Here is a 17827-nt window from a genome sequence, read left to right as displayed (position 1 = left end):
CACTGTTTGGTTGTTTCAGAATGCAGCTTTGGTTTTAACATTTTGGTTGTTTATGGCAGAGAAACTCAGAGTTATTACACCAATCAAAGACACAGAGGTGAAGGAGGGAAGTGAAATTGTGTTCAACTGTGAGACGAACACAGACAAAGCAAAGGCCAAGTGGCTGAAGGACCAAGAAACCATCTTTGAGAGCAGCAAATACATGATGGCCCAGCGCGACAACGTCTTCTCCTTGAGGATCCGTGACACGCAGAAGGCAGACGAGTCTATGTACACTATCAGCCTGACCAATCACAGAGGAGAACAGGCCAAGAGCACCGCCACCGCTAAAGTGTCAGGTACACATACCCCCTTCATCACCTGCGAAGTACTTTTCCTTTACTCAGAATTACCCTAAACTGGCTGCTTGTTTTCTTTGACCTCACAGAGGAGAAGTTGAAGTTTCTTGATCCCATCGAGGACATTGAGACTCAGGAGAAGAAAACCATTAGCTTCATGTGTAAAGTGAACCGACCTGAGGTGACAGTGAGATGGATGAAGGCTGGGCAGGAAGTGACGCTCAGCAAGCGGATCGTCTACAGAGCTGATAGACTCAAGCACACGCTGACCATCAAGGATTGCATCATGGATGACGAGGGCGAGTACACGGCTGCGGTCGGGGACGATAAGTGCTCAGCTGAGCTGATCATCAGCGAGGCGCCCACGGACTTCACTGGGCAGCTCAAAGACCAAACCATTACTGAGTTTGAAGATGCTGAGTTCACCTGTAAGCTGAGCAAGGAGAAGGCAGCTGTGAAGTGGTACAGAAATGGAAGGGAGATCAGAGAAGGACCAAGGTACCAGAGATCTACTCAGTCAGGATTACTGAAGCAAATAGAGACACATCAACCTCATGGATTTGATCTTTGGTCTTTTTCAGATATCATATGGAAAAAGAAGGCAAGACATGCAGACTGATCATCAAGGTCTGCAGACCTGATGATGAATGTGAATATGCATGTGGAGTGGATGAGAGGAGGACCCGAGCTCGACTCTTTGTTGAAGGTAAACTCCTCCCTTCCTTTGGTAGTCCTCTCCTTCATGGGAGGTCTAACATGATGTTCTCCCACATCCTGTAGAGACTCCAGTGGAAATCATCAGACCTCCTCAGGACTTGTTCGAACCACCAGGCTCTGATGTGGTGTTTGAAGTAGAGCTTAATAAGGACCGTGTGGATGTTAAATGGATGAGGAACAATATGATCATTGTCCAGGGAGACAAATACCAGATGATCAGTGAGGGAAAGATCCACAGACTGCAGGTCTGCGAGATTCGACCCCGAGACCAGGGAGAGTACCGGATCGTAGCCAAAGACAAGGATGCCAGAGCAAAGCTAGAGCTGGCAGGTAAGTCAGGAGGAACGGGGCCTCAGAGTTCAAAAGGGCAAATGGAGCACAAACAAATGTTTTAGTTTAGAGCTCCTCCCCTACGTCTCTGCAGAAACAAATATGATAAACTACATAAAACACGTTTCATACCTTTTTAACACAAACTGTATAACATTAAAGTAATTTATTATTCATAGTGCTAATCATTAAGTAAAAAATAATAATCAACTGACATAGAAACCGTTTAATTGTATTTGTGCCTTAATTCAGTTTGACTAAGGTTGTTAAAGTTATATATTCTATATTTTTGTTTATTATATTTTATTTGTGTGTATGTACACAAATGTTAGTTTAGTGCTTGTTAGAGACATTCTCAATAAATCTAATGTAGAGACTTGAGTTAAATTCATAGACAGATGATATGTTGTATTTTACATTGCAACGCGTGTTCTCTGGTCCTCGGCAGCCATTCCAAAGTTCAAAACCACTGACCAGAACTTGGTGACAGACGCCGGCAAACCGTTTGTCATGAGAGTGCCGTACGATGCTTACCCTCGAGCTGACGCAGAGTGGTTCTTTGAGGGCGCTGCCCTTCCAGTTCAGAACATTGACTCAACTGGTGACAGAACTGAGTATCGCCTGAAGTGCCCAAGTAAGGAAGATCAGGGACGCTACAGAGTGGTCATCAAGAACAAGCACGGAGAATGTGAAGCCTTCATTAACTTGGATGTAATCGGTGGGTCCAACATAATCTATACAAGGTAAAACTCTATAGATTTCCAAAACACTTCTGACTCTGTTTTTATTGGTTTAAGATGTTCCTGGACCAGTAAAGAACCTCAAAGTGGTTGACACTATTGATGAGGAGGTCAGTTTGTCCTGGGAGGAGCCAGAGATTGACGGAGGATGCAAAATAGTATCTTATGTTGTAGAAAGGCGCGATGTTAAGCGTAAGACTTGGACTCTGGCCACAGATCGTGCTGACACTCCAGAATACTGTGTCAGCGGCCTACAGAAAGACTCCTGGTACCTGTTCAGAGTTTGTGCACGAAACAGGGTTGGCAATGGACCAACCGTTACCACTGAGGATGCTGTACAAGCGAAGAACAAGTTTGGTAAGACAGTGCTGAAGATACCTGGTTTTTGCCTGATGTCAACACTCCAACCCTAATTAAAAACTGTGTTTATCTTTTGTCATTAGATGTTCCTGATGCTCCAGAAAATGTTGCCGTTGGTGTAGTAAACAAGTTTGGAGCCACATTAAATTGGGAACCTCCCAAGAATGATGGTGGCTCAGAGATCACGGCCTACATCATTGAGCTCCGTGACAGGACATCCGTCAAGTGGGAGGCAGCTTTGGTCTGTGCAGCTGATGACCGCTCAGCTACGCTAAATGATGTGGTGGAGAACAAGGAGTACATCTTCAGGGTCCGCGCGGAAAACAAGGCCGGCATGGGGAGGCCCAGCGCCGCCACCAACCCTGTCAAAATCATGGACCCTATTGGTAAATGAAAGCCTTCAAATTTTTGCAATGTTGCTCCTAAATAAAAACAAGAGACACATTTTCTTGCTGCCTTTGTGTCCATAGAGCGACCAAGTCCACCTCTGAATCTGAACTATAGTGACCAGGTCAAGAATGCGGTCACGCTGACCTGGGAAACACCACAGAGTAATGGCGGCAGCATGATCACCGGCTACATCATTGAGAAAAGTGATGAGGGCAGTGATAAGTGGCTCCGTTGCAATGCCAGACTGTGTCCTGATCTTTCGTACCGGGTAAGAGCTTCAAAACAATGTCTAGTAAGACTGCATGGGAAACTTTTCCTAGTGCCTGTTTTTCATTAGATTTTCCTTAATTTGTCAAAAAACACTCTGATGAACTAAAGTCTGATAAAACCAGGAGACAGTATCACTGTGGCGGACAACACTTAACCAGGATGACCATGTGATATGGTTCAGTGTAAAAAAAACTGCTAAAAACAAAAAGAGACAAAAAATACTAAACGGTGCTTTAACATGAACTGATTTCATTATTTGTTGTTATTTTGTACGTAGGTGTCCGGACTGAAACCTGGCCAGAAATATCTCTACAGAGTGTGTGCGGAGAATGCTGCTGGTGTCTCTGATCCAACCCAGCAGCTCGGACCGCTGCTGGCCGATGATCCCCACGGTAACAACGCCACAGACCAAAATGAACCAGACGCTGCGATGGCACATAGTCTAAGTTTTAACGTTGGTTGGATAAACTTTGTCTTTGCAGTTGGTCCGACCTTTGATCTGAGCAGCTTCAGGAAAGACCTGGAGGTTATTGTTCCTCAGCCGCTCACCATCAGGGTGCCCATCACTGGTTACCCCACGCCCGTGGCCAAGTGGAACTTTGGTGAGAAGGAACTGAGCACGGAGGACGAGCGCATTTCCATGGTGACAAGACCAACATTTACGGAGTTGACGGTTTCTCCGAGTGTTCGACCCGACAAAGGGACCTACACTCTTCAGCTAGAGAATGACATGTCATCTGTTACCGGGGAGATTGAAGTCACTGTCATTGGTACTGACTGGCTCCTTTTCACCGCATGTGATGACAGTGTTCATGATTACTTTGGATGTAATCCTTTGTTAACTTTCCACAGCCTGCCCTAGTGCCCCCAAGGACTTTAAGGTGGCTGAGGTAACCCGACATCATGTTCATCTAATGTGGGAGGCCCCGGAGCACGATGGAGGCAGCCCCGTCACCCACTATCAGATTGAGAAGAGAGAGGTGTCCCGCAAGACCTGGGCTAAGGCAAGAATCTGTAGTTTTTGTTCACATCGACATCACGCATTTTACATTCTGATTGGATAACACCAGATTGAGGAAAGTTATAGCATCACTAAGTCCTGATTAATAAACAAATGCTACAGAATTTCAGCTAAAAATATAATGAAGCTTTCGCTAGAAACCAAAGGAGTTGATAGTCTGGAATAGCTTTATCTGCCTAAGCAGTATTATTATTTATTATTTACAGCAGTATTGTTTTGGTTTTAGGTGGCCACGGGGGTCCTGGACCTGGAGCACACAGTGACCGATGTCATTGAGGGAAAGGAGTATCTGTTCAGTGTCACTGCCTGCAATAAATGTGGACCCGGGGAACCAGCTTATATTGATGAGCCTGTTAATGTGTCCTCTCCTGCCAGTGAGTGATAAACCTTTGTTTGCCGAGACACTTTATGAAAAAAGACATACCATAAAAAACACATAGTATAAAGAGTCAGAAATCCAAGATGTGGTTTCTAACTTACTTACGCAGCTGTTCCTGATCCACCTGAGAACCTGAAGTGGCGTGATAAAAGTGCTAAGACCATCTTCCTTTCCTGGGAGTCACCAAAGTACGATGGTGGAGCTCCCATTAAAGGCTATGTGGTGGATAAGTGTCAACGTGGGACAGACAAGTGGGAACCCTGTGGTGACCCAATCCTTGAACTTAAGTAGGAAACTTTCCTTCTGCACAGATGTCGGTTTTCTGGCCTGTATTATAGAAAAGTTGGTAAACATGCTTGGTTCTCCCCAGGTATCATGTAACTGGACTACTGGAGGGTCAGTGGTATGCGTACCGAATCAGAGCCTTTAACAAACTGGGTGCCAGCCGACCATGCAGAGCCACTGATGAAATCCAGGCTGTAGACGCTAAAGGTAATGTTGTCAGAGCTCGTTTAGACGAGACTAAAATTAATTTAGTTTCCTCAGTCACTCAAGAGACTTTCTTTGAATTCCCAACAGAACCACCAGAGATCCAACTGGATGTGAAGCTGCTCGCGGGTCTGACTGCCAGAGCCGGCTCAAAGATTGAACTTCCAGCAGATGTTAAGGGAAAGCCGGACCCACGTGTGAAGTGGACTAAGGCTGACCAGGTTTTACGAGCAGATGACCGTATCACCATCGACACCCAGCCAGGTCACTCCAAGCTGATGATTGGTAACACAGTTCGAGGAGACACTGCCACCTACATCATTGAGGCTGTCAACGTTTGTGGAAGAGCCACGGCCACCATTGATGTCAACATTCTGGGTACTGACCTCTGACTCACTCCAGCAAATCACACAGGATGTCAGATTAATGCGATACAGCTTTGCGTGTTTGTGAAGATTGAGTCTGTGCTTCATCTTTTTCTTCTCAGATAAACCAGGTCCTCCAGCTGCCTTTGATATCTCTGACATCACCAACGAGTCCTGTGTCCTGGCCTGGAACCCTCCACGGGACGATGGTGGCTCCCCCATCACCAACTACATCGTAGAAAGCCATCAGACAGACAAAGAGGAGTGGGTCAAGCTGTCTGCAACAGTAAAACACACCACCTTTAAAGCCTGCAAGCTCACAGCTTTGAAAGAGTACATCTTCAGAATCAGTGCAGAGAACCAGTATGGCATTGGTGAACCTGCAGAGCATGCACCGTTGATTGCAAAGTACTCTTTTGGTAAGTGGCTGCCATCTTTGAAAGACAGAAATCCTGTGAGAATATGTAATGGACAACCAATTTCATCTTCCTCTCCCTCAGATCCTCCTGGTTCTCCAACTCGAGTCACTCCCTCTGATATTGCCAAAGATGCTGTGACTCTAAACTGGCTCGAGCCTGATGAGGATGGTGGAAGTCCAATCACTGGTTACTGGATCGAGAAGTTTGATCCAGAAACTGACAAGTGGATCCGCTGCAACAAGCTGCCCATCAAGGACACAACTTTCAGGTAGACAAGACCTTCTGTGACACTAAAACCTCTGTGTCACTCGAGTTTGAAAAATGACTTAGTGTGTGTGTGTGTGTGTGTGTGTGTGTGTGTGTGTGTGTGTGTGTGTGTGTGTGTGTAGGGTGAAGGGACTCCGGACCAAAAAGAAGTACCGCTTCCGCGTCCTTGCTGAGAATCTTGCCGGCTCAGGAAAACCAAGCACAGAGACTGATCCCATTCTCATTAAGGATCCCATCGGTATGCCATATGTGTTTTCCACCATTCAGGACGTTAGTCGATAGTTGTTTTTTTTTTTTTAATAAGTGAGATTTCTTTGGTTCATTAAAAAAGCAGATACTGTAGCAGCTCATCAGTTTAATGTGAAACTGAAGAACTGATAAAACTCTCCTCAGATGCTCCATGGGCACCTGGTAAACCCGTCATTAGAGACATTGGGAAGACAACGGCCACATTGGCATGGACCCGACCTGAGCATGATGGGGGGGCCAAGATTGAAGGGTACATAATCGAGTTTCAGAAGACTGGCAGCGAGGAATGGATCCAGACTGCAGAGGACATCCCTCAAACAGAGCACCAGCTGAAGGGTCTGATGGAGAAACAGGAGTACTCCTTCAGAGTCAAGGCTGTCAACAGGTCAGGTGTCAGCGAGCCTAGTGAACCCAGTGACCCTGTGGTCTGCAAGGAGAGACTCTGTAAGTCCAGCTCTTGTGGTTGTAAGTAAACATTTGTTATTCAAACTAACAGTCTGTTTCTGTTCCACAGTCCCACCGTCAGCTCCACAATGGCTCGAGGTGACCAACATCACGAAAACCAATGCTGACCTGAAGTGGCAGCTTCCGAGCAGCGATGGAGGCTCGCCCATCACCAACTATGTGGTGGAGAAGAGAGACGTGAGAAGAAAGGCATGGCAAGGTGTTGACACGACTGTGAAGGAGCAGAAGTACACGGTGACACCGCTGAATGAAGGCTCGCTCTATGTTTTCCGTGTTGCTGCTGAGAATGCCGTAGGGATGGGTGAATTCTGTGAGCTGGAGGACGCCGTGCTGGCCAAAGACACCTTCAGTGAGTCAAATGTGTTTGTCTTTGAACCTTGGTAAACAGATGATTATTATAGGAGAGAAAGGAATCTTGTATCAGCTGTCCTCAGCAGAGATTGATAGGATTGTGTTTTCGGCAGCAACTCCGGGACCCCCTTATGCACTGACAGTGGTGGAGGTTACTAAGAGACACGTGGAACTGAAATGGGAACCACCCAAGAGCGATGGAGGAAGACCTATAACTAAGTATGACATGGGTTCTTTGGTTTATCTTTTCATTCCAATCAAGGATAGAAAAAACTCACGAAACCAGGCAGATAGATAAGAACATGTTTTTCAAATAATTATAAATAATCAGACATGTTTAGAAAGTGAGATTAAAACTCTAATATATGGGTTTGTGTGTATTCATGAGTGATGGCCTACATGACATCATAACAGGGAATCATTTATCGGTAAGAATATAGCATGTGTTCTTAAGGTATTTTAGAAGCTGTTAAAACAAATGTTTTCCTTCTAGGTATGTGATTGAGAAGAAAGAAAAGATGGGAACTCGCTGGCTGAAGTGCTGCAAAACCCCTGACAAAAAGACCCATTTCAAAGTGACAGAAGTGGACGAGGGATCTGAGGTTCAATTCCAGGTCAGAGCTGAGAATGAGGCTGGTGTTGGAGATCCAAGTGAACCAACTGAGGTCCTCACCATCAAGGATGCAAAAAGTAAGAGAGCTTCATTATTTTATCATCATCATCCTGTTCTTCCTCCTGATAATGGAGTCATTTGCCCTCGTGTCTCCAGGCGCTCCATCTCCTCCTCAGGACGTGAAGGTTGTTGATGCTAGCAGAGAGCACATTAACATTACTTGGAAGGCTCCAGAAAAAGATGGTGGAAGTCCAATTATTGGCTACCATGTGGAGGTGGCTGAGGCGCGTCCAGAGCTCAAATGGCTCCGGGTAAACAGCAGGCCCATCAAAGACCCACATTTTAGGATTGATGATGGAATCAAAGCAGAAAAGAAGTATGTCATTCGAGTCCGTGCCGTCAATGCCATCGGTGTGGGTGACCCCTCTGAGATCACAGACAAGGTTGCCACCAAGGACCCAGACTGTAAGCACACCTGGACACTGAAATACAGAAAGATATGTTATATTGTGATACATCACTGTCTATCTGTTCTCCAGGTGCTCCAACCATGGATCTAAAAGCTGAAGATGTGTTGGTGGTTGAGGGTGAGAAGCTGCATGTAAATATCCCTTACAGAGCCATCCCAACACCAAAGGTGGTTTGGCAGAAGGACACAGTGGAGTGCAAAACAGGTGAGCGGCTCTCCATGACAGTGGAGATGAACAACGCTCATCTGGAGCTGCTAAAGTGCACACGGGCTGATGCTGGTACTTATTGCATCACACTGGAGAATAGCCTGGGAACGGTCACGGGAAACATCAACGTCAAAGTCATTGGTAAGAAAGCTTTGGTCTTTTTCCCAAAAGATGCTTCATCTTTTTTCCATGTTTAAAACACTGATCTTAGTTGGACTCACACCTCGGTACCTCCGTGCTGATTTGCAGGTCTTCCTGGTCAGTGTAAAGATATTAGCTCCAGTGATGCCACTAAGAACTCATGTCAGATCACCTGGGTCGCTCCAGAAGACGATGGCGGGTCCCCCATTATCAGCTACTGCCTAGAGCGACGTGAAGCCTCCAAGAAAACTTACATGCCTGTCATGTCAGGAGAGAATGTCCTGACTTACAACATCAAAGATCTGTACGTAAACTGCGAGTACTACTTCAGGGTAAAAGCAGTCAACAATGTTGGAGCTGGAGAATATCTAGAGCTACGTAACCCTGTCATCACTGAAGAACTCAAACGTGAGTTCAGCTTCTAACTCTTTGATCCTTAAGCAACCCATCTTCACTAGTCATAATAATCTATCTCCTCCTACAGAGAAGCCTGATCCTCCCATCGTGGTAGAGGCTCATGACCCAACGTCCAAGTCTATTACTGTGACTTGGAAGGCACCCGATTACGACGGTGGTTGTCCAATCCAGGGCTACATCGTAGAAAGAATTGAGAAGGATGGCGATCGTTACGAGAGGGTGACCCCGAGCTTGGTCCCCGGCTTCTCATTCGTGGTGAAGGGTCTGACTGAGGACGCGGAGTACCAGTTCAGAGTTCGTGCTGAGAACGCTGCTGGGGTCAGTGAGCCGTCACGCAGTACTCAGCTGATCAAGGCAGCCGATCCCGTCGGTATGTGACGCTGTTCAAAACATCACCAATAGGAGAGTCCTCTATCTCACATTTGGGTTTCTTTCTCCAGAGAAACCAAAAGTTACACTACACGCTCGCGTACAGTCTGGTGTGACCATCAAGAAGGGCGAGGAGATTCGAATTGATGCCTATGTTTCCGGGTCACCATATCCAAAGGTATCCTGGTTGAAAAATGATGAGGATGTCACTAAAGAACCCACCAAGAAGATGATCATTCCAGTCAGAAGAAAGACCAAGACCAAGGTTTGTGTCCAGCAGCAGGACAGCGTGCCAAGTGTCTGTTTCTTTTCTCTTCATGAACACTAGTTTGCGCTTTCAGCCAAATTATTTTCAAAATGGAGTGTTTTATCCAAAGCCTGTGAATAAATCTCCTGAGAGAAGTGTCAGATTTGCACTCCAAACCTTGAGCCGAGGTGGCTAAAAATTAGCTTTTTTTTTCTAACTGGCATGATAGCGGTATCTGTGTAGATAGAAGGATGGAACTCAGTAGGTTTGTTCTCTGGCAGGTTCCTGAGGAGGAGCCTGAGTTTGTGACTCCTATGCGTGAGCGACTGGGTTTGGATCAGACACGCAAGGGTCAGTCTGCGTTGGTGATTAGAGAAGCTGTCAGAGCCGACCACGGTAACTTCACCATCAGGGTGGAGAACACACACGGTGTGGCCACTGCGACCTGCAACGTTAACGTCATGGGTGAGTGTTTTACTTTGTGCTCTGACACACACAGCTGAACCTTACATGTATCACACTAATGTCCTGAGTGGGAACAAACATGCTCCTACAGACAAACCCAGTGCTCCCATCAACTTCACCTTCGATGAGATCAGGAGCACATCGGTCATCTGTAACTGGGAGCCTCCTGAGGATGATGGCGGCAGTGAAATCCTAAACTACATGCTGGAGAAAAAGGACAACAAGAGTGACGAGGTTGGCTGGATCACCATCACCTCCACCCTGAAGGGCACCAGCTGTCCCGTGACCAAACTCATTGAGGGCAAAGAGTATGTGTTCAGGGTGAAGGCAGAGAACAAGTTTGGCTGTGGACGTCCATGTAGCTCTGAGCCACTTGTCGCCAAGAACCAATTCAGTGAGTCCAACCTCTGCAGTGACATCAATACATGACCGTGTAAAGTAAGGCATACAGAGCAACATTTAAACATGTCAGAAATACACTAACTTTCTAATGATCGCAATACATTAGATCAGTAGAATATAAGATTTTAATAATACTACAATCTGAAACTGTTAGGCAGTGACAGTCATAGACTGAATGATACATTCTAAAGTACAATGAACAAAAATGTTTTCCTATGGATTTATTTTTGTTCTTTCAAATACAAACAGAAACAATCGAAGAATATTAGGATTCTTTTAATCACGACTTTTTGTTATCGATTAATCAGAATCAGTATAATAAAAATAATAATGATAATGATAATAATAATAATGTCTCAGTTAGGGTTAATCATGAGCATCTCTAATAGAAACCCACGACTGACCTGATATACCAGGATAAAGCACAATACCATTGTTCTAGTGAACTATCATCAACCCACAGAATCACAGAATCAAATCAGTGAATCAAACAAATCAATCATTGAGTAGAATTTATAAACTGCATGTTTGATAAAATTCAGTCGTCATTATAATGAGACCCAAGGTCTTTTTTGTTTTTTACAAAATAAAAGATTTTGTTATGAAGCAGCGAGATTTGTTAGAGGATGAATCCTGTTTGCATCCATGACATCATCACTGTGTTCAGTAGGTAACCAGTGTCTTCTCGCTCAGATCCTCCCGATGCCCCAAACACACCTCGAGTCCACGAGGTCACAGCAAGCTCCGCTCACATCTCTTGGCATGAGCCCAAAGACAATGGCAGCCCAATCCTGGGCTACTGGATCGAGAGGAAGGAGGTGAACAGCAAACACTGGACCCGGGTCAACCGAGCCCTGCTGAACTCTCTGGACGTGAAGGTGTCCGGTCTGATGGAGGGGCTCACCTACATCTTCAAGGTGTGTGCAGAGAACCTGGCCGGGCCCGGCCCCTTCAGTGACCCCACCGACCGCACTGTTGCCATGGATGCCATTCGTAAGTGTTTGAACACTACAGCTAGTCTAAGCTCAGAAGCTGCTCACTTTAAAGTAAAACATTAGTTGCTATGTAAGTTCTTTGTATCAAATAGTTTTAAATTAACAACCCCCCCCCCCCAACAGAGCCTCCAGGCCCCCCGACCCCTTGGATTGTGGACACTGGGAAGGACTTTGTGATTGTAGCATGGAAGCCTCCACTTTACAATGGTGGTGGAGACATCCTGGGATACCACGTGGAGAAGGTAAAAGACCAACCGAACCTAGCGGTTAAAGATTTATAACAAAAAAATTGACAAAATTAATTTCAATATAAAAACATCATCACATAAAGAGACTGATTCATTTATCCAGTCCTTGTTTCAGAAACATAGAGCTTGTGGACAGTATTAATGCTGATCATTTATAGAAACAAGGACTTTGACTGCTTATTGAGACTCATTTTAGGATTAGTTTGAGTAATCTGAGTAAAACAGAGTGAGTCAGTGTCACTGCTGAGTCCTTCCAGGGTCGTTGAACATGGTTTTCCAATTGGTTACCGCAGGTTTTGGCTGGGGAGCATAGTTGGACTCGCAGTACAGAATTCAGGTGTAAGGAGCTCACCTACACGGTCACCGCCCTTACTGAGGGAGCAGACTACTTAATCAGAGTCATTGCTGTTAATGATGCTGGTCCTGGAGCTCCTGGTGTCACAGAACCCTGTACCATCAAAGAGCCCCAAGGTAGAGCTGATTCATCACGTTCTAAGGTTTACATACACCTCTTTGGTTTTACCTCACATGTTCCCTGCCTTCTTCAGAGTCTCCTACAGTAGTCCTCGATGACTCAGTCAGGAACGGTGTGATGATCAAGGCTGGGGAGCCCCTTCGACTCCCAGCTATAGTGACTGGGCGACCACAACCAGAAGTTAAGTGGGCCAAAGATGATAGTGACGCGGACAAGGAGAGAACGACGATTGAAACAGTGGGCAAGAACAGCACTCTGTTCATCAAAAAGACAATGAGAGCCGACCACGGGACCTACAAGATCACTGGCACCAACAGCAGCGGCACCAAGAGCGCTGAGACCAGGGTGGACGTCATGGGTGAGCTCCAAAACAATCAGCACCAACAATCATTCTCAGCACACTTTAAGATGTTTTTACCTTGACTTTTAGTAAAACAAGGACAGCTCCTTTATGCTGAGTTTGTGGATTTATTTGAGATATAATTACTCTCTGTTTTTAAAAAGCATTCATTTATTGATTTACATATGTTTGTTGCCTTAAAATAAATCTCTGTGAATTATTTTGGACGTGATTTATAATCTTTGGTTCTTCACCAGACTTTTATCTACTTTCCCTGCACACGTTAAACATCTGTATACCGTAATTTACGGACTATAAGCCGCTACTTTTTTCTCACGCTTTGAACCCTACGGCTTAAACACTGATGTGGCTAAATTGTGGATTTTTCCTGGTTTTATAAACTTCAGGCCGCCACGAAATTGAGCTCCGTCACATTAGATCAGGTGGAACAATGAAATTATTAACATTAAATCGTTGTTGCTTGCACAGAATCATTCGGATCACTCATTTTGTCATGATGCACCCTGCGTCGTCATAGCAACGACGCAAAGAAATGTTGTCAGAGAGAGAGAGAGCGTTGCAGCAGCAGCAGCGTGCATGCAGTAAAACTCAGCCAGTTTGTAATATTAGAATAAACAGCATAAAGTTGTTAAATCACAGCGTTAGGTTTGTTCAGGATTGATCGGTGATGATCTGGACTCTGAGGCTGATGGAGACGCTTCTGTAAAGAGGACGGACAGACGGAGCTGAGACCAGAATATCCTGTATACATGCTGTATACAGGATGTTCTGATCTCCATCTTCAGTAAAAGTCAGACAGTTTGTAATAATAACATAACAGCATGAAGTTACCAAATCACCACGATGGATTTGTTCAGAAGTGATCACGTCCGTATTCTGACTCAGAGTCTGACTCTCTGTGATCCCTCCGCAGTAGTTCACGGTAAGAAGAGCAGATAAAGCGGTTTATCAGTGGTTACAGTAAAGAATGACCATAATGTACTGATATGTAGACGTGGAGCAGTGAGGAGGAGACTTCATGTAGTAAAGAAAACTTATCAGTTGAAACACAGACACTTCCGTGAAACCTAACTGAGTACAGCAGCCCACCTACCTACCCGTTCTGATTGGCCGAGTTGTCTGACGGGCATCCTCATCAGCCAATAGGGTGTGGCCTATGTTATACTGTGGCATTTGTGTGGATTTTTCTTAAAAAATGGCTAAATTATTGTAATGCAGCCAATAAAACAGTGTGATTTATAGCCTGGAAATTACGGTAGTTTGTTTTGGTGAAACTGGAAAATGAAGGCATCACACTTACTTGTATAACACTTGATTATGTTGTTCCTGCAGATGTCCCCGGACCTGTAGTGGATCTGAAAGCCATCTCTGTAACCAAGAAGAATATTGTTCTTACCTGGTCTGACCCACTTGACAATGGCGGCAGTGACATCATTGGCTATGAAGTCCTACGGAAGGACGCTAAGATGAAGCTCTTCCGTCAGCCCATTGAGACTGCATCGTGCAAGTGTGACGTCCAAGATCTTCTGGCCATGGAAGAGTATGACTTCAGAGTGGTTGCAAGGAACAAGTACGGTAATGGTGCACCATCAGACCTGGGACCCATCCTGGCTCAGGATCCTAAAGGTAGAACTCTGCCTGCTGCTCTTATTGTCTTATGTAAACTACTTTTGACTGCCCATAGCAACATTTTCTTTAATTATCTGAATTCTAGGCACTCCGTCTGCTCCAGAGAAACTGCATTACACCAACAGGTCCAAAAGCACCATTACGCTGGCCTGGAAGCCGCCTCGCACGGATGGTGGCAGCCCCATCATTGGCTACTATGTAGAGAAAATGAGGGCTGATAGTACAGAGTTTGAAGTTGCAAATCAAAAGATCTTCACAGAATGCTGCGGGACCCTGGAGAACCTGTCTGAAGGTCAGGAGTATGATTTCCGGGTCAGAGCGGTGAATGAGGTTGGGAACGGGGATCCATCCAAAGCCATCATGGCCAAGATCCAGGACGATGAAAGTAGGGTTTTATTCTACTATTTATTAGTATTTATGTATTATATATATTACTAATCTTGGTGTCTTTGGTTACAGTTGCTCCAATTATCAATATCCTGAAGTTCTTCAAGAGTAATGCCATCATCATCAGAAAAGGTGCTGCCATTGACATTCCAGCTGAGGTGAAAGGGCTCCCACTGCCCAGTGTGCAGTGGGTGAAGGACAATGTGAAAATTGAAGCACCTGATGGTGATAAGATGAAGATGGAGATGGAGGAGGTGAGTTCATTACACAGTACATCAATCAGTTTGGTTCACTCCGGTTTCTCAGTACGTCTTCCATGTTGGATCCTCAGGTTGATCCGACTACCATGAAAACCAAAATCACCATTGAGGACACCATCAGGCAGGATAAGGGCAACTACAAGCTGGTGGCAGAGAACTGTCATGGAAAAGCTCAGCATGTCATCAGAGTAGAGATCCTTGGTAGGGTCTCCTTTCTGTTTGGTCAACAGGATTTTAAAAAGAGACACATAACACCAAGCTTTGTTCTTTGCAGACCGTCCCCTTCCACCCCGCAACGTTGTGGTCTCTGACATCAAGGCTGAGTCATGCTACTTGACCTGGGACACCCCAGAAGACAACGGAGGCAGCGAGATCACCAACTACATCGTGGAGCGCAGAGACGCTAGCAAGAAGAAATCAGACTTTGACGTTCTCACCATTAACCTCATTGACAGAAGATATGGGGTGAGTTTGGATTAAAGATAAGATATGTACCCTAAAAAACACTTTCAAAATAAAACAATCTGCATCATGTGACTGTGAATACAAGTTATAGAAGTTTGGATACAAAGTGATTTGCTTCTGCGTCTGTTCAGGTCTACAAACTGGACTTGAACGGAACGTATCAGTTCAGGATCAAAGCTGAAAACAAGTATGGAGTTAGTGACGGCTGTGAATCTGAGAAAGTCCAACTGAGGGATCCGTTTGGTCTTCCTGGCCCTCCACGCAATCCTAAAATCATTGCAGCTACAGCCACCACCATGACCCTGACCTGGGAGCCTCCTCTAGACAACGGGGGCTCCACCATTCAGGGATACTGGCTGGAGAAGAGGGAGCGTGGTGCTGTGTATTGGGGTCGTCTTAACCGCTCTCCAGCGACCAAGCCGGCAGTGAAAGGCTTACAGTACACTGTCCTGAGGCTCATCGAAGGGACCGAGTACCAGTTTAGGGTTGCAGCCTGCAATGCTGCTGGTGTTGGACCACACAGTGAGGCCACTGAATGCCGCTTTGCTGTGGACCCATGCAGTGAGTGCTTTTTCCTCTTTATGATATCTGTACAACCACAGCAGGACTGACATGTGTTTCTCTGTTAGATGCACCAAGCCCACCAGGAGCCCCTGAGGTCAAAGACAAAACCAAGAGTAGCATCACACTCACCTGGAGCCCACCAGAGAAAGATGGCGGGACCCCCATCAAAGGTTACATTGTTGAAGTCCATGAGGAGGGCTCTCCTGACTGGAGGAGGGTGAACCCTGAAGACAAGCTGCACCCATCCACTGAAATTACAGTCCCCAACCTGAAGGAAGGCAAGAAATGCAAATTCAGGATCTATGCTGTCAACGCTGCAGGAAACTCTGAGCCTGCCAGGACGGGAGACATCTTGGTTCAAGACATCTTGGGTAAGAAAGGATGAGATTCAGCCTGAGAGTATTCAGAATAAATCCTGACTAAACATACTTATCTGTCACACTGATCTAACCTGTTTCTCACTGCTTTGGTTTCTTGTCTAAAATCTCCAGTTGATCCCACGGTGACTCTAGATGTCAGTGCTCCAGACCTGCTTAACTGCAGAGCTGGATCCACCATCAAAATCCCCACCACCATCACTGGCCGACCCATCCCTAAAGTCACCTGGACCTTTGACGGACCTGCAGAGACAGAGAAGAAGCAAGAGCTGCACACATTGCCTGTGGACTCGGAGGTCTGTCACTGACACTTTAATCAATCAAATTTATGAATAAATTTCCTCTTTAAAACTAATATTTTCTCCTCAGGTCCACTCGACTGATACAACGTCAGTGGTCATTATCCCAGAGTGCAAACTCAACCACGGTGGTCGATACATCCTCAACGCAGAAAGCCCGGCTGGACACAAATTGTTAAAAGTTCGAGTGAATGTCATCGGTATGAACAAGATTTAGAAGGTCTCAATGCTTTAATTATTTGATTGTTGTTAATCTGGTGAATTATCGGTCCTCAGACCTCCCGGGACCTCCCAGAGACCCGAAGGTCAGTGACGTTACCAGAGGCACCTGCAGACTCACCTGGAAACCTCCACAGTGTGATGGAGGTGAACGAGTGAAGAGTTACTTCATTGAGAAGAAGACGGTGGATGGGAAAGCCTGGACTAAAGTAAAAACACCCATTAACTTAAGTGAACCTCATTCTTCAGATGATTCTAACCCTACCACATTATTCCAGGTGAGCACGGCTTGTCCTGCTCAGTCTCTTGTGGTTCCAGACCTGATTGAGGGCCAGGAGTACCTGTTCCGCATCCGAGCTGAGAACTGCTGTGGTTTTGGTCCATACATTGACACTGAATGCAGCACCAGAGCCAAGGATCCCATCAGTATGTATCCTGCCTACCATTATCTGATTTAGACAGGTCAGACCATGTGAGGGTTGAGGTAGTGAAGAGGGAAGCTAACCAGATAGCATCAGTCAGGAGCTCCTTCCCTACCTTTGCTCATTGTGCAATCTAAAGCTGAACTCTGTTTCTGCAGATCCTCCCGACCCTCCGACCAGGCTAAAGATCCAGAATGTGAGAAAGGGCACTGTCACCCTGACATGGAAGGCACCGAAGAATGACGGTGGCTCTCCAGTGACGCACTACAGTGTTGATCTTCTCTGCTGGGAAGCCAGCAGAGCCCAGAAGGAGTCCTGGAGAAGGTGAAGCTTTGGTTGACCTGGCTTTACAAATAAGTGACACGTCATGAGACAACCAGGAACAAGTCGTCCAGGAGGAGCTCTAAGTTTATTTACAGAAAAGCTTTCTAATGGCGTTACACACATAAAAATCAAAGAATATTAAAATAAGTTATGGCGGTTTGAATGTTGTCAGTCTTGAAAGTACATGAAGGAAAAATCAGCCCTTTGATTCTGTAGGGTTCTCACCTCCCTGAGCAGCCAGCAGGGGGCAGCAACCGCCCAGTAATTAATGTTTTAATGTAACTCACGTCCACAATTATCATCTTTTACTGAAGCTGCTCT

General features: G+C 45.6%; 1 protein-coding gene across 1 annotated transcript in view; it reads left to right on the top strand.

Moving 5' to 3' along the window:
• The window catches only part of LOC114454835 (titin-like), a 168620-nt gene that overhangs the window by 74791 nt on the left and 76002 nt on the right, over window positions 1-17827 (top strand). Inside the window, 45 exon segments of the mRNA XM_028435630.1 lie at window positions 60-338; window positions 428-836; window positions 920-1044; window positions 1119-1385; window positions 1834-2103; window positions 2183-2482; window positions 2569-2871; window positions 2956-3143; window positions 3423-3537; window positions 3628-3915; window positions 3998-4149; window positions 4393-4540; window positions 4655-4832; window positions 4916-5037; window positions 5125-5412; window positions 5522-5818; window positions 5900-6086; window positions 6208-6323; window positions 6479-6778; window positions 6849-7148; window positions 7264-7369; window positions 7644-7840; window positions 7920-8228; window positions 8303-8581; window positions 8690-8989; window positions 9066-9368; window positions 9439-9632; window positions 9896-10079; window positions 10171-10473; window positions 11175-11474; window positions 11600-11718; window positions 12018-12195; window positions 12273-12557; window positions 13893-14186; window positions 14275-14574; window positions 14649-14830; window positions 14908-15037; window positions 15111-15301; window positions 15433-15862; window positions 15931-16236; window positions 16357-16538; window positions 16612-16741; window positions 16818-16969; window positions 17039-17186; window positions 17341-17506. Of these exon segments, the coding sequence (XP_028291431.1) occupies window positions 60-338; window positions 428-836; window positions 920-1044; window positions 1119-1385; window positions 1834-2103; window positions 2183-2482; window positions 2569-2871; window positions 2956-3143; window positions 3423-3537; window positions 3628-3915; window positions 3998-4149; window positions 4393-4540; window positions 4655-4832; window positions 4916-5037; window positions 5125-5412; window positions 5522-5818; window positions 5900-6086; window positions 6208-6323; window positions 6479-6778; window positions 6849-7148; window positions 7264-7369; window positions 7644-7840; window positions 7920-8228; window positions 8303-8581; window positions 8690-8989; window positions 9066-9368; window positions 9439-9632; window positions 9896-10079; window positions 10171-10473; window positions 11175-11474; window positions 11600-11718; window positions 12018-12195; window positions 12273-12557; window positions 13893-14186; window positions 14275-14574; window positions 14649-14830; window positions 14908-15037; window positions 15111-15301; window positions 15433-15862; window positions 15931-16236; window positions 16357-16538; window positions 16612-16741; window positions 16818-16969; window positions 17039-17186; window positions 17341-17506 (10300 nt within the window).

The sequence above is a fragment of the Gouania willdenowi genome, chromosome 21 (assembly GCF_900634775.1).
Source record: "Gouania willdenowi chromosome 21, fGouWil2.1, whole genome shotgun sequence".
Classification (NCBI taxonomy): Eukaryota; Metazoa; Chordata; class Actinopteri; order Blenniiformes; family Gobiesocidae; genus Gouania; species Gouania willdenowi.
This window is presented reverse-complemented; position numbering and strand designations above follow the sequence as displayed.